The 24,033-nt window shown below is 41.5% G+C and overlaps 1 protein-coding gene across 2 annotated transcripts in view; it reads right to left on the minus strand.

Moving 5' to 3' along the window:
• The window catches only part of fhip1b (FHF complex subunit HOOK interacting protein 1B), a 34,506-nt gene that overhangs the window by 5,354 nt on the left and 5,119 nt on the right, over positions 1-24,033 (minus strand). The window contains exons 2-12 of one of the 2 annotated variants that reach the window (XM_026144199.1): positions 17,615-18,080; positions 15,014-15,418; positions 13,919-14,149; positions 11,657-11,902; positions 11,317-11,484; positions 10,361-10,440; positions 9,727-9,896; positions 8,021-9,409; positions 7,473-7,651; positions 6,785-6,947; positions 5,967-6,274 (exon numbers count right to left, since the gene is read on the minus strand). In XM_026144199.1, the coding sequence (XP_025999984.1) occupies positions 5,970-6,274; positions 6,785-6,947; positions 7,473-7,651; positions 8,021-9,409; positions 9,727-9,896; positions 10,361-10,440; positions 11,317-11,484; positions 11,657-11,902; positions 13,919-14,149; positions 15,014-15,418; positions 17,615-17,743 (3,465 nt within the window). In that variant the 5' untranslated portion in view covers positions 17,744-18,080 and the 3' untranslated portion in view covers positions 5,967-5,969. Of the gene's footprint in view, positions 1-1,500; positions 6,275-6,784; positions 6,948-7,472; positions 7,652-8,020; positions 9,410-9,726; positions 9,897-10,360; positions 10,441-11,316; positions 11,485-11,656; positions 11,903-13,918; positions 14,150-15,013; positions 15,419-17,614; positions 18,081-24,033 lie in introns of those variants that run through there. The other variant, XM_026144198.1, reaches the window with a different exon arrangement.

A 24,033-nucleotide genomic window follows, 5' to 3' on the forward strand; every position in this document is an offset into this window, starting at 1 on the left:
TAGTAGCTGCCTCCTCCTTTCACCAAATTACAATACTGTGCAAAAGTCTTGAGTCACCCTTCAGTTCTTTATATTGTGCTTCCAAAGAAGTCAGCGTTTGTTGCAGTTTTTATGTTCACACCAAACTCGTACCTGACAATTTTCAGAGGAGCGCTTTTTTTTTTTCTTTGTGTTTGTTTTTTTATTATAAAGTCACTGACCTATGATTCATTCACGCTTAACTCAAGGGATGAACCACTGCTGTGTCTTCTCATAACAGACAATGAACCAATTTTAAAATTGTATCTTTACTTTAGGCAATTTTTTCCTGGCAGCTTGTCACAAAACATCACTTGTTCCCATTTTTACAAATAATAAAAAAATAAAAATGCCAGAAACACAGTTTGACAGCCATTAATTAGTATTTTGAATCAACATGGTCCTTTCCAAAGAGCTACTAGATAAAGAAATTGGGAAATCTTGCCATAGTGTGCAGTGTGTCCTTAAAAAAAAAAGTAAGAAAACAGAGCATGTGGGGGTCAAAAGAAGACGTGTCAAGCCTGGAAACTATCTGCAGATGAACAGTAAATTGGGGGGCACATAAAAAAAATAAATGGTAAAAACCTAACATAGGACCTAAGAGCTACATCTGGCCCTTCAGTTGATCCACTTACTAAGCATTCATCGGGTTTGGAGGAGCGATGAATCTCAGTGTCAAATCTTTCGTTTAAATTGTCATCAATATGTACAGAGGAGGTCAGGAGGTCGGCAGACAGTGAGTTTCTGCAGCTGTCTAAAACACACTGGAGGCTCGGTCATTGGTTTGGGGCTCCATCTGAGCCAGTGGTGTTGGAGATCTTGTCAGAATAGATGAATTATAAACACAGAACAGTACTGATTTTGATCCAATGTTAAGAGCTTTCCAAATAGCATCATTTTCAGCATGATCCCAAACACACTGCCAGTGCAGTAAAAACATACCTGAGAAAAAAGAAAGAAAAAGAATTGTACAAATGGGTTTTTCCTCATCTACTATATGTACGTTTCAATAAATCGTTGCCCCCATTTCCCTTACAAAAGATAAAGAAAAGAGGGGTGGCTTGAGACTTTTGCAGAGTAGAGTGCCATACCAAGGCATCAGATTTAACACTCTGATATTTCATTCTACTTTTATGACATGAATGTCTCATCTCACACAATTTTTATTTGAAGGGGTTGTCTCAGGCACAGTATGCCCATGAATTCATCTGCATGTTTCCACAAGTACGGATGGATTTTAAAAGGAGAGGAAGTGATGTTACTTTGTATGTTTATAGTTTTTGAACTCATTACTCAAGCAGAAAGATGAGCTGGTGCCCACAAGTACTGGGTGCTGCCTCTTCTGGAGCACGAGCCAACATCTTATGTGATTCAACAGGAGTATGAGAAAACGAGGATATTTTTAAACTGAAAATCTCCTCTACTGGAGTCCCTTTTCCAAGACGTTCAAAGAAACCCAAAGAAAAGACACCAGGACAAGTGTTGTATTGCTAGGCAAAAAAATTTATAAATTAATAAAAACATTCCCTTTGTAGTGTTCTTCTGACAGCTTTTCCCACTTTGCAAGTTGTGTCCTCTTTTTCTCTAATGATTTCAAAATATAGAAAAATATTTCTGACAACATTCATCATGACATGATTTTCAGATGATTTTCATTCTGTAGCGTTAATCATTTCACATTCGTCTCCCACTTGCTTATCGTTGTTTTTTTTGTTTATATATATATTTAAATATATATATAAACAGTATTTACACATCAAAATCAATCCATACCATCTCTCAGCTTCAACCCAGAGACACCAGAGCATGTTTTGCATAGATCACAGGGGGGAAAATGTCAGAGGTGAAAGGTCAAAGCCTTTGAAAGAAACAAGATCATAACAAAAGATATCAATATCAAACATGGCACAGATTGGACATTTTGAAGCGGCAAATGAGTCCTTGAGATGTTTACTGTCCCACCCCTCCACTTTCTCCAGGTGGCGCTGCAGCTCGCAATGTAAAAACAGGAGTGGCAGTTCAACATTTTGGATTGCTGTTTGCGTTCACAAAAAAAACAAACAAAAAACCCCCCAAAAGACATTACACGCTCAAAATTAAGCAAAAACACAGGAAAATTTTCAAAGAACAATTTTAGTGAAATTTATTTTAAAAGTTATTTTTTACTTAATTGTCAGATCAATTTTAGTGTTCAAGAAAATGTTTAAAACACAGCAGAAAAAAAAAAGTAAAAACAAACAAAAACTGCCAAACATAATCTTCCGGAGCTTAGCTTTGGGTTTACAACAACTCCTTTTTTTATTTGTCAGTTAACAGAGTCTGAAAACAACAATAGCAGGCCAAGGAAGCAGGTTTGGAGTCTGAGCAGAGCTGAGACGCTGCAGCTCACACTGGCTGAGATGCTCGTTCATAAAGAGCTCACACGTTTTGGAAGGCCATCGTTCATTGTGCTAAACAAATTAAGCAGGAACTTTTTTTTTCAGATTTGTTACAGCATGATTACTCCGTGGCCACTAGAGGAACAAAAACATCTTGTGCATCCAGCCGTGGTAGCTGCTGAAAGCAGAAAGCGTCAAAATCAATTTCCCAAAATGAAAAAGAATAAGAGGGAAAAAAAGGCCTGTGCCCCCGTCCATGACCCCTGTTATGTGAACGATTGGAGTGCTCATGTATATATATTTTTTTCTTTAAAAACCAGCAGAGTATGAAAAGCAACTTCCTTAAAGCTAAGTAAATCCATCACAGTCACCATGAAGCCTTGATTCTATTTGCCAGACTCCCTTTCATTTACCTGTGTGCAACGTGTGTTTTTACATATAATCACTGCTCTAAATAAACTTCTGCTTACAGTCTTTCAAGGAAGACGTCAAAGGCCCTGGTAGGAAACAATCCCCTTATAAAAACGCCACATTACAAACTTCATCACATTGGTTTTTGTATACTTGCAAATGAACTAAAAAAAGATCAAATAAAATTAAAAGATTAACCGCGAGTACAGACTGCAATCCCTAATTAGACAGATTTATTAATGCCACGTTCTTACTGAGAAGCTCCCTTTTCGTTAATTAGGCTGAGCCTTAAAAATTTAAAATTATTAAAAAACAAAAACTAACTGGCACCGTTTTGTGGGCGTGAAACGTTGACTAAAGAAGCGCGATTCGTGGATAAGGTTCATTACAGTGTTCAGACCGTGTACCATCAAACTGTCTACGATTGCTTAAACAGACATTGTGAGTTTCAGGTATCAGCGATTGTCTTTGGTGTACCATGAACACTAATGACTGTAACTGTGACTGGAAGTGACATTAAGAAACAGAGCAAGTACCATCAATCTTTATCAGAGCTGTTTGTAAAAAATAGTTTTGTTAGAAAACACAATCTTGAGTGTAAAAGACATGGAACCTGATGAGGAATGAGGCCCTCTGTTCTCGTTTTTTTGTTTCCTCTCCCTCGCTCTTCAGATCACACATGTACAGCAGACTGGGTGATACGCGGATGGACGGATGGCAGTGTGTAAAGTACAAGAGAGATTTCTCTACCCAGAGCAAACGTTCAGCGTGAAACCTCGCTGTCATCGCCGAGCTCTGCAGGTGCACGACTCACTAACCACTAAACCCTACTGCATGGAAGCTAATTTAAGCTCAGTACTATTGCACAAACCAAACACTACTTAACTGTTAGTTTATCATAAAACCTCGCCTTATCTGACATGCAGAAACTATTTACCTATTAATAAAAAACCAGAAACAAACTATGGGTCATTACGAAATGCATCTAAGAAATTCTGTAGAAAAGTGACTCACAGCCGGGACGAAATCCCACACGTACGAGCACGACGAACGCGGCTATGGCTTCGACGAGCTGAGGACGTCTCAGCTTGTTGCAGAAAGTGAAAGTGGTGTAATGGGAAAGAAATGTTAGACGTTTTGCAGGGTGGCAGGCAGTTTCTCTACTGCTAAGAGTTGAGAGAGAATGGCTAGTATGTGCAAATATGTTACTTGGAAAGCTGGGTCACAGGTAGATGATTTAACAAAGCACTCCTAAGAATAATGCACATTTTTACAGTTTTTACAGTTTCTGGTAGCATTACAGAAAACTGCTACAGATATTACAGAGCTGTAAAATGACTACTTACCATTTTATAAAAAAACAAAACAAAAAAAACCCCAAAAACAAATTAGCAACACATTACAAAGGAAAACAGTGAATATCAAGTCTTGGCAAAAGCTTTTAACACTGTGTGGCTGCAACTTCATTCAACCTCAAAACACAATAAATTAAAGAAAAGCTGATCACAACTTGCATCAGCACCTCCACGTGCACATTTATACTTGGTACCCAATGAAATAAAAAGATAGAGTAGCTATTTCACCATTAAAATGGGTGTTAGTGTTTCAAAAAAAAAAAAAAAAGTAGCAGCATATTATTTTCCCAGATGTGCTGTGTGTTCGGTTTGGCCTGTCTCACCAAGAAAACAAAATCTTTTTCAAGAAAAGTCATGAACGCCTCATGAGATTCTGGGTCATCAAATTCAAAATAAGGGAAATAATGCCAACGCACAGGTGGAATTAAAAAAAAATTAAAAATCGTGCAGAATTTCGGGTCTTTCAAAAACACTGAATGACACACAAAGGATGCGACACGTACAAGTACGGAAGAGGATCAGGGTCACTGGGGTACAAAAAGTGGGCACATCTTTTTTTTTTCTTCTTTTATTCTGAGAAAAAAAATTTCTTTGACTTTAATGTCAGGATTCGGACTTTTTTCTCAGAATTCTGAGATTAAAGTCAGAATTATGGGAAAAAAGTAATTCTGATGAAAAAGTCTGAATTCTGGAAAATAAGAAGAAGAAAAAAAAAAGATGTGCCCACTTTTTCCCCCAGTGGCCATGATCCTCTTGCCGGCTTCGTGATTCCTCCGCTTAATTTTGTTTTTTTGTTTTTTTTAAATGGCGAACAGTGAATGGTTAGCTAATGGCCTGAACAGTTGGCGTCACCTTTTTGGAAAAGAGTGATTCATTCAAATAAACTCTCATACACAATGGCAGACACATCTGCTCCCACATGTTGCTGATATGTCTATAAAACGGTGCAAATTCAGAAAACAAATGTTTAAAACGTTAAAAGAAAAAGGCAATAATTACCCAAGTTTCTCAGTACAATTATGGTAGTCGTGCTGATTCACAGGAGACAAAGTGGCGCTCTCCCACACGGAGGTTTTTCCAGTTTTCATCTCATTCAGTGATGACTAGCATTTAGTGCAGCCTTTTTAAAATAAACCTAAAAGAGCTCCCACGTTTTTTGGGAATGCTTCTGTTTTTTAAAGTGAACTTTTTCTCTTAGTCCGTCCTTGACAAAAGCTCTGATGAAAGCAAACATGAGCCAGCTGCACGGAGATGACCAAACTGATGGGATTACTTTGTAAGTGGCTGACTCGCACACGCTTTCAATCTTTTCCTGCCAAACAATTTTTGGTGTTTTTTTCTGTTGTTGTTGAAGAGGAAACCTTCTTTGTGCCAGCCTGAAAGCACCCTTTCAAAACAAAAGATAACAAGTATTGACTAGCACCAATATGTGCACCTACTTCTTTAATCTGTGGCTTTACTGTGTCGTATTATACCATGAAATGGCATGTGTATATACAAGCTCCCGAATCTCAAGTATTTACCGAGATTTTCTGTGTACAGGATGTGAATATAATACACGATATGCACAATATCATAAGTGTACAGATGAGGAAAATGATTCCAGTCCTATAGGTATCCTATAATAATTTTAGTAATAAAAAAATCCCAGTTTTCCTCTTTTGTCTGCTTCGTTGCAGACGATCCATTTCAGTGACAGAAAAGTCTCACATGTGTCCTGATGGGAGAATCCTATATCAATCTCTTCTTTGTGTACAGCCTAAATCAACAGATGTGAAGCTAAGTTTGAGGAGTCTGAGTTTACCTTCTACTCCTCTGCTTCCTGGCTGTGCGGGAAGGGCAAAGAGACGGCGTGCTCCTGCGTGAGGGCAGCCAGCTCCTTGAGGAACTCGCAGAAGATAACGGCGCAGTAGACGGCGTTCTTTACTCGCAGCGCTTCAGCTTGCTTCTCAAGGCCAGACGCACCTCCGCTGCCCCGGAACAGAGCGCTGTGCAGTGATTGGCCGCCATCCCGTACGTGTGCGAGGGCGAGCTGAGCGGCGTGCCGAGCCCGTGTTGGACTGTTTGTGTGACGAAGAATCAGGTCTCCGAGAGATGGCTTTCGACTCTTCACTGGAAGAGAAGGGCACGGTTTCACAACAGGGAAATAAAACTGTGACGCGAGACTGCTCTGACATCTCTGCGATTCCCCGGCGTTTTCAAAGATAGAAAAGAAGTCACCAAGTGGGCCTATAGTTCTGATTATCTCCTTTAATGTGGAGTTTGGTAACAAATCACTGCACAGCAAAAAACAAAAAACCCTCAAAAACCTCTAAACCTGAAGCAAATCTGTTAGGTATGTTTGTTTTTTTACAAAGTACTAATGGTAAGATGTTACGGCACCAATAAATTGCTTCTGCTTTCTAACAGTTTTGTCTTTTTTTTTTAATTTATCCTAAAGTTTTCCAATTCAAATGTACTTTTATTGGAATTTCGTAGTGTGTTTAAAATATTTTTAAACGTCTTTGTTAATTGGATTTTGGTAAATTATCTTTGATTAACACTTCTCACTAAATTTATGACCAAAGTCATCAAAGCCACGCCTGTATGTGTAAATGTAGCTCTTCCTATTTCTATACTCACCAAGGGAATCAGAGCGGCGCAAAGTAGGAACCGCTGCCGGCGAGTCGCTCCAGTCCACTTTGCTTCGGGCCACCAAGTACTGCTGGGCTTTCCTCAGCATGGCAGGAAAGTCCTCGTGAGATGCGGCAAATGCCTCGATGCGGTTCTTCACAGAACCTAAAACCTGAGGAGAGTTGTGGAAACAAACTTTTAAACTTTTTGATCACCTTTGCTTGGTGTTGTTAACCCCTCTCGCAGGCTTGTCATCCCTCAAGACTAAAATTCACATGAACTTAACAATTTAACTTAACAATTTAACTTAACAGTTAAATTGTTAAGTTCATCCATCCACACCCACGCTCGCTGGGTGTGGATGGATCACTCGACTGAAACTGCAGTTATATTTATTCATTTATTGTATTTTTTTATGTCCACTGCAGCAGTGAATTCAAGTATCTGAAAATAAAGAAAATGAATGTGGAAAGAAACTGGATGCAAATATCACTGTGGGCCTGATGCTTTTGGAACCAGAGCGTGCACAGAAGTAAGGTGGGCTGGAAGTGGACAACTATGCCTAAAGGCAGACACCCAAAAACTGTAATCCTTTCAAAGACAAAAAGAAACTATTCGCTTTCTCTACTATTTTCAGAACAAGGGGAAAGAGGGCACCAAAAACCATTATAAACAACTTCTGCATAGTGCAGCGTACCTGGATTAGGGACTTGACACTGGGCTGGAAGACCATGTTGGTGTTGAGCAGGAAGGAGCGTAGGAGGGGCTGAGGATAGCAGGCCAGCTGGGCCACAATGCCAGTGAGCAGGATGTTGACGTATAACGAGTTTTGGAGCATGTTCTCCAGCTTGGCAAACAGAACTGTCATGAATGGACCTGCACGGAGGAAGAGCGGTGGATCATTGAATAGAAAGATAGAATGCTCAACTCTTGTCAGCAGGAAAGAGTAACTGCTTCTCAGAAGTGGGTTTTAACTGCTTGTGATTATATGGTTGCAAATCCTTTCACCATCCTTAAAATATAGTCAAGAAGAGTTCCTAAGTTTGAGGTGGTAATTACACCATCAACCACATAACTTCAACAGCTGTGCTGTTAGCAATTATCAAAAGCAAGAGCTCAGTGATACAATTCCTGTTACACATCCAACCACTTATTTGATACAGCAGTGTGAGCATGAAAATATGATGACAGCAATAGACGTATCCACAAACTGATGCAACAGTGAAAGAAATCCGTGAGTCTCACCTGTGTATGGCTGGGACACAGGTTGGTTCAGTGGTCTGGCAGGACTACAGATGCCCACCGCAGACCCGTCTGCCTTCACGTCACCTGTCAGCTTCCCCTCCAGTGCTGATGACAGCTGCTGTTCTTCTTCCTGGCGCTCAGTGGACAGACTCTCTCTGGCGATTTCCTCCAGCTGACAGGCTGCTTTGCAGCGCTCTTTCACCCGGTCCTCCAGTTCTCTCAGCTCCTGTGTGAACGCCTCAATGCTAATGCCCTGACCGTTGGCATCGCCAGGCAGCTGTGGGTCTCCCGGCGCCTGCTCCAGCAGCTCCTCAATAAGACTCTCTACAGACTGCTGACTGGCTTCTGGAAGATCTGAGGATGCATCATGTGGGTTTAAGGTTTCACTTGACAGCAGTTTGGTATCAGATGCTGACTGGTTAATGGAGGTCTGAGTAAAAATCTTGCTAGGACAAAGAGATTGTGCATCACTGATGTCACTGTTGCTAAAAATAGACTTTGGGAGAGCAGTGCAGCTTTGCGAGGGGCAGTTAACAAGGGAACCATTTTGGTTGGCGTTTTCATCCAAATACTGCTGATCATCCAAGTCCCTCTTCACTTTCTTCACCTCCAGTCCTCTATCACGACTGTCTGAGCACCCGTCTCCCTGCACCATTGTTCCATTATACATAGCCTGGTAGCTAACAGTGATGGCAGATGAGGGGATGTGAGGAGCTGGGGAGGAGATGGGATGAGAAGTGGATAAAGCGGTTGCTGAAGACGAAGAAGGTACAAGAGGAGGTACAGGCTTGGGAGGCAGCTCCTCTCTCTGAAGGCTGCGTTTCTTGGAGCGAGGCGTTAGGCTGATGCAGCTGTTTTTGCCAATCGTAACATCCCACTCTCCGCTGTCCCGCTCAGAGCTACTCCATTCAGACCGCGCTGCTGCCACAATGGCCGCCCTTTGCTGACCGGGAGAAGAGTTATGACTTCCTCCCTGCTGGAAAGAGAAGTGCTCAGGGAACATAGTCATTGGGACATTGGAGGTAGGGGGAAGTGGGGGTGGCGGGGCTGTGTTTGGGGATGGGTTTTCGCCATCATATGGTGCCGACCAGTCACGACAAGCCCAAGAGCAAAACTCAATGCTCCTCCGAGCGTCCTTAAGATACTCCAGATAACCTGAATCCCAGTCCAGACAATCTGTGTGGGTCTGCTGATGGTGCATCGGGCTGTCAGGAGACATCTGGTGGGAGCTTGAAGAACTGGACTGCAGTGGATCCATGCTAGAGGAGGTAGGAGCACCTCCACCTCCTGATCCACCTCCACTGCTCTGCTGTCTCATGAAGAAGGACAGGCGGGATGGAGTGCTGGGTCTGGGTGGGGCGGGAGATTCTGTGCTGGGACTATTCAGTACTGCAGGATGACAATATACGGGCAAACAGGAAAACCATGAGTAGAGCCAGGATCTGCTATCCCAATTAATACAGACACTGTATGCAAACAATCAACTTACATACAATAACATTCCTAACACCAAGAGTTTTCCATGCAAATTCACTCTGGCTCTACAACTAAAGGTCTTAAGTAAAGTAAGTGACTAGAGTAGCTGCACAACTATTGTGTACAGTGTATTCCACTCAGTAAAAGATTGTATTTCAAGTGCAGATCATATCATTTACAACCACAACTATTAGTGTCAACTGCTCACTTTCCACAAGTGTGTAGCTCACCTTTGCCCCAAAATGGATTTTCCTCATCTCTCTCAGAGGAGGCAGCTGCGTTGAACCGGCAGCACTCTGGGATTAATGACAGGAACTTGTCCGCTGACTTTCCGTATAAGTCAGTCTCCCTGATAGCACGACGCTGACTCAGCATTACGTGAGTACATGGCAGGAGATACCTGAGAGCGAGAGAACACACAGAAGCAACTTCAGTAATTTTAGATAAGTTAATCCACATGCACAGGATATAGGTTACTATTCAGGAAGCTTAAACTGTGTTGTCATTTTTAATTCTACATTTCCATTCTTAATATTTGCCATATTTATCTTGCTGTGACAAATCACCTTAAAACACAGACAGTATGCCCTAATCACAGCCTGCAGGTAATGTGTTAACGGGTGGGGGGGTGGGGGTCACTGGCAGCTTCTGACAGTAGTATGGGAAATGGGAGAAACAGCCATTGGTAGTTCATAAAATTTTTGTAAAAATGGGCAGAAATAACCTTGTCTGTATCGTCTCGTGGTAACTGCTGACAGATGGTGACTTTGCGTCATAACCTTTACTTAATCTAAATGACTAGATGTGTGAAGAAGCCCTTTGGAAGTATAACATTTGGCAAAATGCTCTGAAGCGCACACAAACCTGAGTACAAGCTGTAGCATGACGTCTTCACAATTCAAGGACAGGAGAGTCCTGAAGAGGCTTAACGATACCATGCAGAGCTGCAAAACAAGCAGAAAGAAACTGGTTAGAAAACAACCATTTTCTGAGGAGGACATACACATACGTAGGACACTGTGATGATTCATAAAAAATATTTTTTTGAATTCCCCCCCTCCAAAAAAAGCCTCAGAATAAATTTCAGAACCCAAACGATATAGGATTTTTAAGCTCAATGCCAATTTTTGGCAATTTAAAAATGTGATATATCGGTTGATATTGTTTGTTTTCTGTTTTTTTGGATTACCTTTCTACGCTTTTTTGCTCCACTTGGAAAAGTTGGTATTTGTGTCCCTTTGGTAAACACACTACGCAACATCAACACTCATAACGTGGTTGAAATGTACATTTTGATACCATATGTTGGAAGCTAATATTGGTTAGACTCCAATAAAATTCTATAACAGCAAAATTTACTATTTTCTTAGCAGTGAACACCAGTAATTTTAGTCAGCAGTGCTGATGTTTTAACGCTATTCCTTTTTAACTCCTATTTGGGGGTAACCATCGTTTCTCTTTTTTCCGTCATACTTCAGGTGAATTAATAGATTTTTTTTCCTAACACCACTGCTGTTCCAAAAAGACTGATATTTATGCATTTGGAGGGAATTTAAGATAATGTTGAAACATTTTGCTGAGGCTTATTTAACCACTTATAAATAACTGGTAACACAATCCTCAATTGTTGCAGCAGACATGAAGAGATTCAGTTTCCATGTTTATTCTGTATCCTACTCAGTTTCTGCTTTAAACCCACTCACCACCCACTCAGTCGAGTTCAAATGAGGGCCTCAGGGCTCCTTTACAAATATGCACGCACGCACGCACGCACACACACACACACACACACACACACACACACACACATATATACGGACCCTTGAATTGCTGCTAATGCGCGTGAGCAGCGTGTCCAGGATGGTGTCATTGTCATGGCGATGCAGCAGGATGAAGCGCAGGAAAGTTTTGAGGAGGGAAGTTTCCGTTATACTGCGCAGAAAAAGATCAAGGTAGGCTGTGCTGGCGATCATCTCATCCACCGATGACTGCAAACACACACAATTAAAGGTGTCTCAAAACTGCCAAAAATATGCAATATGATAATAGTTATGTGTGCACAGTTAAAAGCAACATTAAGGGAATTTGTTCACCCCCTCTCCCCAACTCGGCTGTTAAAGAAACTGCAGCCTTTCTAACAAAAACAGTCCCCTTTGCTACCTTATGCAGGGCGGGGCCGATGACAGGTACAAGGAAGCCGTTGTGAAGGTAATCCAAAAGCTGTGAGCGGACCAGGGGATGGGCGACCTGCACCACGGCGTTGCAGAACTCGAGCGAGTTCATGAAGAGCACGAGCGACGACACGCCCATCCAGTCCTCCCGCCGAAGGGCATGCCAGTCATCTCCTCGAACTTCTATCTTCCTCGGCAGAGAGGAATAAAGAGCGCTGAGGCCTGTCGCCAACACCTGAGGAGAGGCAGAGAGGTCACAGACGTTGCTGACTGAGTCACCTCTAGGAAGTCAGCAGGTGGCACCTCTCAAATAGGAGTCTATTTTTAAAGTTCTGACTTTTGGAAGTAACAAACAAGAGCTACAAACTACACCAAATTAATGATGGAGAAAATAAGCAGCATTTTCATACAAATATCACCAAGTCACAGCCCATCCAACCCCTTCCATTAAGACTGTGCTGACTAACGGCTATTATTACTGTCTGCTGCAAATCTCAACTGCTTAAATGAACAGTTTTTAAATATTTTCATCATAATTCAAATAATTGCAGCATGATGGTCCGTACTCTGAGTCCTACTGTTGTTACCAAAAAAAGGTTTAAACGAGTGCCTTCCCAGCACATGCAGACACAGTGGATTCACAGTCTAGCTCAAAGCCCGTCAAAGCCCTTTTAATAACAGCTGATGACTTTTATGAAAATCCAATATTTATTGCTGCATGTGCCTTCCCAGCACATGCAGCACATGCAGACACAGTGGATTCACAGTCTAGCTCAAAGCCCGTCATGTATCTTAGCCCTTTTAATAACAGCTGATGACTTTTATGAAAATCCAATATTTATTGCTGCTGCCGTGCACATATAGGATGGAGAAACCTGAACCCGTTAGGCTGACAAAACAGATGCAAACTTCCTCAAAAAGAGCTGTGCACGGACACCGAGGGACAGGGAGCAAAGACGGGATGTTCTCTGTACTCTGCTTACAACGTGAGAAAGACTACAATTGTTCCTGTTGTCTAAGAATGTTGAACTAGATCCAAAACTGTCAAAGCAAAGCTGATTATGATACGTGTGAGTATGCACAGACAGGAAATAGCCAGACTCGGGCAGAGAGGAGCAATTGGTCATTAACGCCACCTCCACTGGATCTTTCAGCTGTAACTAGGTCAGACTGAAGCTGCTGGAAGGAAGATGAGCAGAAAATAGCTGAGTTAGCACCAGAGTATAGAGACCTGAGAGGGAGGGGGGCGGGGGTAGACTACTGACCACAGTGCTGTATGCAGACATCACGCAAGACTCGCTCTTATAATGCAGTATGAAAGCTTAAACATTGCTCTGGGACCAGATTCAGTTAAAATCCTGACCAATTCTTGTTCATACATTCAAATGTATGCAGACACATGTTCCCATTGCAGAACTGTTAAGCAAATTAAACTAATAGCTTTAAATATGCACCTCAGACTGCATTAAGTATAACATGGCTCTTTAATTACATCTAGTGGCAGCTAAAAGAAATGACAAAAACAAGGCAGACAGGTTTTACTTCAAAGCGGAATAAACTTTCCACCTTCAAGTTATGATTGTGTTTCCAAACAGAAAAAAGAAATCACAGTTCAAAAATGATAAAATATCCTTCCTTTGTTTTCATCTTTCTTTTAGGTCTCCTGCTTAAAGAACAAACAGTTATTACTAAAGAGTGCTTCTAAACTCACTGGGGGAGAACTGCATCAGTAAGGAAACTGCATTTCACACAAGTTTTCTTAAGCTGTCTTCTTTATCACTAAACAATAAAGTTTCTCCTAAAAACTGCAAACATGTGATGTTGGGTGAGTTTCTGGGTTTTTTTAAATAGGAAGCCTCGAGTTGAGACACAGTTGATAGGATGTAGATAAGGATGAACGGTCTGTCAGAGTGCATAGTCATCTCCTTCTCCTTCCATTATCGCACACCATCACTAATGCATCAGAATTAGACAGCCTGCGCGCGCACACACACACACACACACCTCTCTTTCTTAGAAGCAGTGAGGGAAACTAAGTCAAGATCCAACTCTTATAATCTGTCCTTAACCATCACATCAATAAAGAATAGGTCATATTCACCATATACTATACGGTTTTTAGACTCAGAGGTTTTAATTTGAGTCTGGCTTTGACCATACTTCTATCAATCACAAGCCAAATGAGCATCATTATGGGAAAACTGTCTGAAAAAAGAGAGAATGAAGAGTGACTCAAAAGCTCCTCACTCACCGGACAAAAGTAGGAGTTCTCAGCGATGTATCGTGCAACAGCCTCGTGACTGGCTGACGCCGCCATAACCAGCAGTAGTGCATCTCGCGCCTGCTGTCCAATGGCTCCATCTCGGTGGATGAATGGCACAAGCAGGGAAAAGATCAGCAGGTTGGTTGAGCCCTGCTGGGCTGGTGCAGCCCGGAACAACATCTCTAGAACCACCGGCTGTCGGGCCATTGACACGCAGATCTGATGGAGGGAAAAAGAATCCCATTAAAGAAGAAGAGTCACGAAACGCTGTTGAAAAATCTACTTTGGAGGTTAGTTATTATTCCAACTTTAGCACAGAAATGAATCACTAATCACTACAAAGGTTTCCTTTTATATGAAAAGAGCAGGTCAGTGCCCCTTTCTGGGGAGTTAAAAACATTTCAGGGAACACCATCAATTATATTACTATTTATTTATGCACCAAATTCACCTGGCTTTTGAAGTGGAACCCCTGCAATTAAATGGTACGTCTCCTGACCAATCAGTAACCTGAGCTGGACTATATTCAACTAACTTTATTGTTTGGGGGAGAAAAACGCCACAGCATGTGATGCTCTCATTTGTTGGTTTCTCAATCAATTGCTGCCGGGCATTCTCATGAAAAAGATATCAAATTACATTTTAAGATAAAAAAAAACCTAGCAAACAGCATGCAAACAGTAAATGCAGCAGAAGCAACAGCAAATGAAAAACTACTATAACTTCTATCTTCCTCGGCAGAGAGGAATAAAGAGCGCTGAGGCCTGTCGCCAACACCTGAGGACAGGCAGAGGTCACAGACGATGCTGACTGAGTCCCCTCCAGGAAGCCAACAGCAAATGAAAAATTACTATAATTCAAATTGTCAGGTTTCATGAAGAGCCACAGCTCAGCTAAGGTTTTTAATACAACAGCCAATTTTTCCAGCCTTCAATTCTCAGTCATCTCACATCCGTTCAATTTTAACACAAAAAATAAAACAAAACTTGTTTGTCATTTGTGGGATGTCTACTACCGGTGAAATATATTTTGTTTATAGTGACTGCATACACACACTGGAAAAGACTGTAGGTTTGTATGTACCTGGTTAAGCAACAATACCAGGCTGTTCTCCAGAGCTGAAGGACAGCCGAGTTCTGGGTCAGCACAAGCTCCCAGGAGCCTAAGAAGGGGGTGGAGAATGGCTGTGTGCTGGAGCAGGGGCTGCTGGGACTGACCGATAAGCATCTCAAACAGTTTGAGCAGTGCACCCTGGCTGTCTGGGTCCAAGCCACGGCGAAGGTGCCACTGAACCAGCCTCTCCAGGATATTCTCTGTGACCACAAGCTCCAGTATGGGCCCCATAGGTGGCACGCTGGTGCCGCTCTCTGAGCTCTCAGCAGGACGCTCCTCTGCCAGCAAACATAACATCTGGTCGGTGTTGTTTCTCACTGCCGTAAGGTCATCGCTGGAGGATGAAGTCTCATGCTGCTCCAACACCCAAGATATCTGAGAAAAGGAAGTAAGGAGTGTGTTGTTGCTTTATCCAGTGGGCTTAAGTGATGAAGTGTTTGAGGTCCATGCTAACGGGACCAGGACAAACACTAGAACTGTAATGGCACATGTGGGTATTTGTTTATGTAACACAATACATAGAACTGAATGTTATTCCACATTACAATGTTTCCTCAAGTCAATCAATTCTGCTTCCATGTAACTGGTTCATCCTTTAGTCCAAGAGGAAGAAATTCCCTTAAGGCTCTCCCAAGATATCGAGTCCATTAGCACAAACAGACAGGCAACCCTTAAACTTAATATCTCCAGCCATGGCTATTACTGACAAAGAGGCATACAGGCAGATAATACTCAAAACAGGTTAAAATACAACAGTGCAACACAACTCAATTATTTTGCAAGATATAAAACGGCCTGTATTTGTATAGCGCTTCACGGTGAGAGTATGTGGTCAAAAGTGTGTGAGAGCAAAATGATAAGCAGAAGTTTAATTGGTCAGCATGACTACAGCAAGAATGAATTTGCAGATCTGGGCCCATGTTGAACAGATAAGAGCTGCATGTTAGATACTGGATAACAAGTCACGAACTACATTTAGGTGCACTTCTGTGGCTCTGTTGCAATGCATTTGCAACATATTCACTTATGGCTGGTGTCTGCTTCTTCTACAGTGGATTATAAATGCATTTCTCCATTATGACAACCGATCCTTTCAAAGAAAAACTCACTGACAGGATCGGACCTGTATATAGCTTTAGTAAGTCTCGCCAAAGAAGGAGCGGGTTTGCAAAGTGTGCACGCCCTGCAATCCCTGGGAAAAACAGAAAATAGATCATTTCTCAGACATCTTTTGTTGCCTCAGATTAGTTCCAACCGTCAGGCAGTGACAGACCTCTGTAACCTATAAACGTTCAGTAGGTAACTGGACATCAGCCAGCTAGTTTACTTCTCTCACTGACACTGACACAGTGAACTTTCACACATTGTGTGAACACATAATCATTCACTAGAACAAAGACAAAGCCTTCAAATCACACAAAAAGAAAAAAGATTAAAAGTAGAAAATTTGAACTGTCACAATAAATTGGATTTATTATAATTAACTCACCTGTGAGAGAGAGAATGTTACTTAGGCGCTGAAGAAAATTTAAAAAAGCAGTTTTTAACTTTGATTCTGTTTTGTGACTGACAAAATTATTGTTTCATTTTGAGTTCAGCTTTTCTTGAGTTTTCACTCTGGGTAGGAAAAATAATTTGCCTCAAATTGTGAAAACGGGACAGTCTTTGTGCAAAATTAACTTTTGTGTGTTAGTTCAAACATTGATGCTGTAACATCAAGATAACATTTTTAATTAAAAAAAAAAATCAGTACCAATGTAGACCACTGTGGGTAGGGCAGGAACATCGAGCAATTTTTATTATTTATTATTTTGAAGCCACAAAAAGTCCATCACACCATTTCCTGTGACGAGCACACACAGCTGCACTAAGTAAGGCTGCTCAAATATAGCAAAAATCATCATCTCAATCCCCAATATAGTTTCGTCTCAAGTACTTAACATGGTTATTAACTAACTTTAAAAAAATGTCCTTTTAAAGGATATTTATTTGGAATTTAAATACAATTGATAATAAACACATGTCGAGGAGCGTGTCAGGCTACATTTCACCGTGTGTTATACTTGTATAACTATGCATGTGACAAATAAAGAACCTTGAACCTTGAATGGTTATTAACTAACTTTAAAAAAATGTCCTTTTAAAAGATATTTATTTGGAATTTAAATACAATTGATAATAAACACAAATTGGTGAGTAACACAGGGTCATCTGGTAAAGCGTTAAGCAGAGGTATTTTTGACTGCAAAGCCCATCTTGCAAGAGCAACTGGTGCATTGCCTCCACTTTGATATCTCTCCAGAGGCAGACGGGCAAAAACAGCCCCAGGGTCATTTGGGGACCTGCAATGCAGCCACGGCTCAAGCAGCGGAGAGCTAAAGACAGCGTTTGCCAACTTTTAGTAATTCTTCCATGGGTTACATGTGCCTTTTACTTTTTTAAGATGGATTGTTGATCAAGAGATGGGTCCAAGGGAGGGGTAAAAACATACCAGTATAAAGGAAAGACAAGAAACAAGAGCTTTGGAAAGAAAAGAAACAGAAAAAAAAACTGTGTGTGTCTTAAGCTCACCTGTCTCCAGTGGTTTTCAAACACCATGAGACAGGTCTCTGGGTCTGCAGTGCAGGGGCTGGAGGGGGCGGCACTCCGGCTCGACCGACTCCCAGAAGCCCGTGGGTTTAACCTGCTCAGCCAGCTCATAGTGAAACCAGCTTAAAGCAGACCAAAGATCACTAAAACTCAATGACGTTGAGTCTAACAGAAGGCAAAGGAAATTATATGGGAAAACAAGAAGTGGGAGAGAGGAAAAGAGAAGTGCAAAAAGAAGGGCAGAAAGGGAAGGGAAAGTGTATCACAACAGAGAAGAGGAGAAAGAGGTCAGCTGTGCAGGCTGTCAATCCCGCTCAGTGTACATCTAGGAAAAGCCTGCTGCTGCTGCTGCTGCTACAGAAACTTTGTGACCCTGTCCTCCTCGTAGACCCTGTCATCCAGTCTGAAGCCAACACCACTCCATAGCCGGTCAGGACTGGCAGTCTCTCTGTGTGAACAAAAAAACCCCCCAAAAACAAAACAACATTAACATCATATAAACCTGGAATAATAACAGCTTCATTCACAAACTTGCTATTACTAAAAGATCTCATTGCATTTCTCTTAATGTGGACTTGAAACATGACAGAATAACCACTAGATTAGAGTGGGAAGAATGCATGTAAGGCAACATGGATACAAGATTCCATGCCTCACTCGCTGTGGCTCGGGAGGCAGGGTCCATGGCAGTAAGCTACCCCAGGACCCCACAGAGCTTTCAAGAAAGAAAGATTTATAAATGACATTATGCATATGGCAAAAACTACAAATCACCTTTCAATGGGATCACATCAGCCACGATGTCATTGAGTGTTCAGACCACACATATTACTCTTAAATAAGAATAAATAAAAGCACAGCAATTATCTGAAATGTCATTAATGATTTTGTCCAGTTACACTGAGGTTGAACAGGTGAGTAGCTCATGGTTGGTGCCAAGCTGTTGCATGTGAAGCGTGTAACATTTTGTGGATACGTTTAGAAAATTATTGCAATGGAAGAAAAGATAAAAGTAGAAAGAGCCACGGTAAAAGAATTAACAGTTTCAGAAAACAAGTTTTAACTACACACCATTTCTATCAGTAACATTTCTGCAGTATTATACTGAAAACGTTGATGTTTTATCACAAGTCTAATCCTCATAACACCTGCATGGACTGAGCTCATGAAGGAAGGGAAAAGAAATGTTTTTGCTTTCCTTCATTTTCTATTACATCAAAATGCTTTAAAAAAGGTCCATGTTATGAAAGGACTGTGCAGTATCAGTAGCTGCTGTGTCCATTTGTCGTCAGTATTTATATCACTGGCTGAACACTGCACTCAAGAACATCTAATGCGATTATATACATATACTATATTCCCAAAAGTATTTTGTCATCTGTCTTCACACCCATATGAACTTGAGTGAAAACCCATTCTTAATCGACAGGTGTTAATATGTCATCTGCCCACCATTTACAGCTATGACAGCTTCAACTCTTGTTGAAGCTGTTGATATGTTACAGTGGTGAAAAACCCAGGATTGGGGCATAGCGGAACCGCGACCGGGCCAGCCAGGGGAGGTGCTGACCCAAATGGTGGCCGAGTTCGTGCCTACCTCTAAACCCGTACCCACTTCTTGGGTGGGAGCGCCTGCACCTGTTCCTGTTCCACGGAGGAGGGCGGATGAGCAACCTCCACTTACACCACCTGCTCATGCATCTTCTCGGCCTGAGCCGATGGACAGCGTGGACAGCATGCGGGGGACAGCGTGCTCACCCAGAGCCGGAGGCTGGCACCAGGGAGAGAGCTGCTCAGCTGGGGCCAGAGGCCAGCATGTGGTCTGGACCTGCCTCGTTTTTACCAGAAGCCAGCGTCTCTATTAGAAGCGAGTGTGAAAACGACAACTGTAATAAAATCCGCTGATATGTGGTCGGGTCTGCTATACATATGCTACAGTGTGCTTATTTGACCATTCTTCCAGAATAAAAGTTGTGAGGTCAGACACTGATGTTGGACAATAGGGCCTGGCTCACAGTCTCTGCTCTAATTCATCCCAAAGGTGTTCTTTTGGGTTGAGTTCAGGTTTTTGTGCAGATCAGTCAAGTTCTTCCACACTCACACTTCCACACCGCTCATTTAATTCTTTATCGACCTTGCTTTGTGCACTGCGATGCAGTCATGTAGGAACAGGAAGGACCCATCCCCAAATGTTCCAAAGTTGGGAGCATGAAATTGTCCAAAATGTCTTGGTATGCAAAACAACAGGAGTTCCTTTTACTGGAAGTAAAGGGGGTGAAAAACATCCCCACGCCATAATGCCCCCGTCCGCCAAACTATACATTTGACACAAAGCAGTCAGACAAGTACCGTATTATTCGGGCTATAAGGCGCATTTAACATTCTTTAATTTTCTCAAAAATCCACAGTGCGCCTTATAATCCGATGCGCCTTATGTATTAATTCTGGTTGTGCTTACTAGCCTTGAACCGATTTTATGTGCTCAAATTAAGTTTAACATCCGGGCATCCATGAAAACAGAATTTATTAAATTTAATGGAGTTAGAAGTTAGGTGGAAACTAGCAAGCTAAGCATGATATAGCATGTTCTGACAGATTTCTGAAACAAATTCAAATGTACCTGAATTTGAAATTTCCACTGAAGTCACGAGTAAGAGGCAAGTGGAACCAAGATCGAGGCCATTTGCTTTTTGAAGTTTGCAAAGACTGCTAAATTGTGCCAGTGGTAGTTCACTCTTTGCAACATAGTACGCTGTTCTAAACAGATTTTTTTTCAGGTTTATTTTTAGTATGTTATTTGCAATTGGTGTTTGTTCTGGGAAAGATATTGCAGACTGAGCAATAATGCATTTCTTGCATTTCTCATGGGTTCTAATGGGGGCCTTTCTTAAAATGACTGGTCCCAGTAACAAAGGCACTTGTCGACTCAGAAATCGAGGGAAAACCAACAACACACCCGGCAGAACATTATGTTATTTACACGGGTGCACATAAGTGGTCCGCATGTGCGCATTCGCTGTCAAAATAAAAGATGCGCACCAGATAAGAAGTTGCAACGTGCGTTTGCGTACATATAAAAAGCACTGTTTTTGTCCGCTAGAGTGGGATTTTCACGGCACATTCTGCACCACATCTCTGTGCGTGCATCATTTGTTTGAAGCCAGCTCACCTCCTGCAAATACTTTTCCGAGAATACACGCTTCTTTTGTGGTTCGGACTCCTTCTGACATTTCTTTGGAGGTGGAGGAACATCACAGTAATTGCTTAAAGGAGCTTCTTCGACATCTTTAAGAGTTCTAAACAAATGTCTGTCCTCATCCAGAAATCTTATGTACGCAAACACGCGTTACAACTTCTTATCTTGTGTGCGTTTTTTATTTTGACAGCGAATGCGCACCTGCGGACCACTTATGTGCAGCCCTGGTTATTTAGCTCGTCATATTGCAGCCACAGAAATTATTTTGTCCATGAAACCATAAAGCTGCACTTTCTTTTTGCCTTATAGTCTGATTTGTCATAGCTTTTCCGTTTTGTGGTAAGCTTTTCTTTGGCTGTCACTTCTTCACCCTGACCTGTTTTATTTGGCTCAGCAGAACTAAAATATAAATCCTGCTGCTTTTACACACACACTCACATAACGCTCAGCGATTCTCTGCGCGATCAACCTCTCACATGTTTAAGCTGCGGGAGATTTCACTTGTCATGTTTGCATAGTAAGCTAACGATTGATAAGATGATGTGCGGAAATTATCGTCACTCACCAATCAGTGCTGTCGCTCTCTATACACAGTTCGCGCGATTGCAAAGTGAAAGCAAAAAAACAAGCACAAATTCAAATGCAATTTCAATATGTCACATATTGACAGTGGCTCACCGATGTCAATGACATAATTCCCCAGCTACATTTCTGAAAGAATGCAAAAGCATTGACATATATTTTTCCTCCCTACGATAGCCCGACGGGCAGGGCAGAGATAGATTTTGGTAGCCCGACTGGAAAAATCGTTAGCCCCGGGACGTCAGGCTAGCGATTTTGCGAGCTCTGATGTTAGCATGACATTAGCACAGTGAAGCTGGAGGATGAACGCTAACTTTTTTCCGCTTGATAAAAGTTAACGTGAGGGTTCCCGATGGTTAGGGACAAATGCAATCACATGGCAGGATGCTGTAAACGGACCAAACCTCAGTCAGGAGAACAACTGAGATAATTCACAAGGTTAGTCATTCATATACTGCAACAACATGGGAATAGAGCAGCTGAAAGAGAATTCAACACTAATGAATCAATAGTACGGAAGTGGAGGAAGGAAGACGAATGAGTTGAGTAAAGTTTGACTTATCTGTTTTGTTTCGCTTAATGCACCTTATAATCCGGTGCACCTTATGTATGAAAACAGACCCATTCATCGACGGTGCACCTTATAATGTGGTGCACCTTATGGTCTGAAAAATACGGTACCGTTTTCCTGGCAACCACCAAACTCACTCATCCACTAGATTGCCAGATGGAGAAGCATGATTCGTCACGCCATTTTCTTTTCTCTGCGGTAGCAATTCTGCTTAATTTGTTAAATCCCTTATCAATATCCTTAATCTAAATGTCATTCTGCTGTCTTAAGTCATCCAAAGACAGAAACCCTTTCTGTGCTTTTGCGTGCATGCAAGTAATCGGGTTGTGCTGTATTCCTCAACTGGTTAAGAACAAGAGGTTGAATGGTATAAAATGCACTCCGTCAGTAAGTGGGATATTTGATATTTTCCTTCAGCACCATCAGAATTTAATAGCTCCAAAAATATCTGCCAGGAAGTAGTGCACTTAGTGAGTTATTGTAAGGATTAGTGAGAAATAACTGAACAGATGGTTAATGATGGATTTTGCTGCTGGAAAGGAGGGGGGAGGGGGATGTTTGTTCTTTTACTGTTGTGCAAACCTACAGTGCAGAACTTTTGGCTCTTAGACTTAAAGTGTAAATATCAACCCTATTGACTCTTGCATATACAGCGCTGTGCAAATGACTTGACCCACCCCTCATTTCTTTCCATGTGGCTTAGAAAATGATTTATTGAAAGATCTAAACATACATGGATAATACAATATATAAAGCAAAAAGAGTTTACAGAATTGTAAGAAGCTTGAAAGATAGTGTTTGGCATTACAACCTTTATTCGTCAACATAGCCTGAACCCTCCTGGGCAACTCTTGCATGATTTCTTCAAGTTATCTTCAGCAATAGTCTTCCAGGCTTCTAGAAGTGCATTCAAGCTTTTCTTTGAGTGCCTTTTAATTAGATCTCTGTCAAGATGATCCCACATTGCTTGAGAGATGTTGAGGGACTCTGGAGGGGTCAGTCCATGACTGATAGTTTTCCATTGTGCGTTTTTCTATCCAGGTATGCTTTTACTGCATTAGCATTGTGTTCGGGATCACTGTCATGCTGAAAAACAAGTCATTGCCAATCACACACAGTCCCAAACCATGCCAGAGCCTCCACAGTGTTTTACAGATGTCTGTAGACCATTACTACGGATTCATGCTAATATTTATGCTTATGATAGTATCAATATAAGGACTCCCAAATGTCAGCATCCTAGCAACTGCAATCACCATTAAAAATTTTCTGGTTTTTGTTTTGTTTTTATTATATATGTGAGCAAAAATATCGCTGTTGCAAATTTCCTTGAAAAATTGTTATATAATATTGAGACTACATTGAGCACCCCTAACAACAATTTGACCAAAACCTCCAAATTTGGATTCATCGCTGTTGCCATGCATTTTCAGTCCAGTTCTTGTGTAATTGATATACCTTAGTGTTCTCTCCCCCTTTCCCTTCCTTAGGAATAACTTCTTGACAGCCACCCTTCCACTGAGACCATTTCTGATGAGGCTTCAGGAAACAGTAGACGTATCAACTGAAGTGCCAGATGCATCGCTCAGGTCCTGTTTTAGGTCTTTGGATGCCCCCACCCCCTCCACCACCATTTTTAATGAATTACTGTTCATTTTCTGCAGATAGTTAAGCTGTTCCTCCAGATGTCCAGTGCATTTGACACATTTACCAAGCCGACATACGCTAAGTTTTCAACCAATAGCTCTTCTGAAATCTCCTTGTTGGTTCAAAACATGCTATACCTGTTGAACTGTGTTATCATTGGCACTTTTCATAGATTCAAAGAAATAAAGAAATGGGAACAGATTATGTGTTTATGTGACAAGCTGCTAGTAATCAAGTGCCTAAAGACTAGAGATGGCACGATACCACTTTTTAATGTCCGATACCGATATCAGAAATTTGGATATCTGCCGATACCGATATGAATCCGGTAAAGCGTATTTTGTAATCAATAAAACTGTTTTTTTTTTATAAATATCTTGCTGCATTTTGTATAAGTTCATACCT

The sequence above is a fragment of the Astatotilapia calliptera genome, chromosome 16 (genome assembly GCF_900246225.1).
Source record: "Astatotilapia calliptera chromosome 16, fAstCal1.2, whole genome shotgun sequence".
In the NCBI taxonomy this organism is placed as follows: domain Eukaryota; kingdom Metazoa; phylum Chordata; class Actinopteri; order Cichliformes; family Cichlidae; genus Astatotilapia; species Astatotilapia calliptera.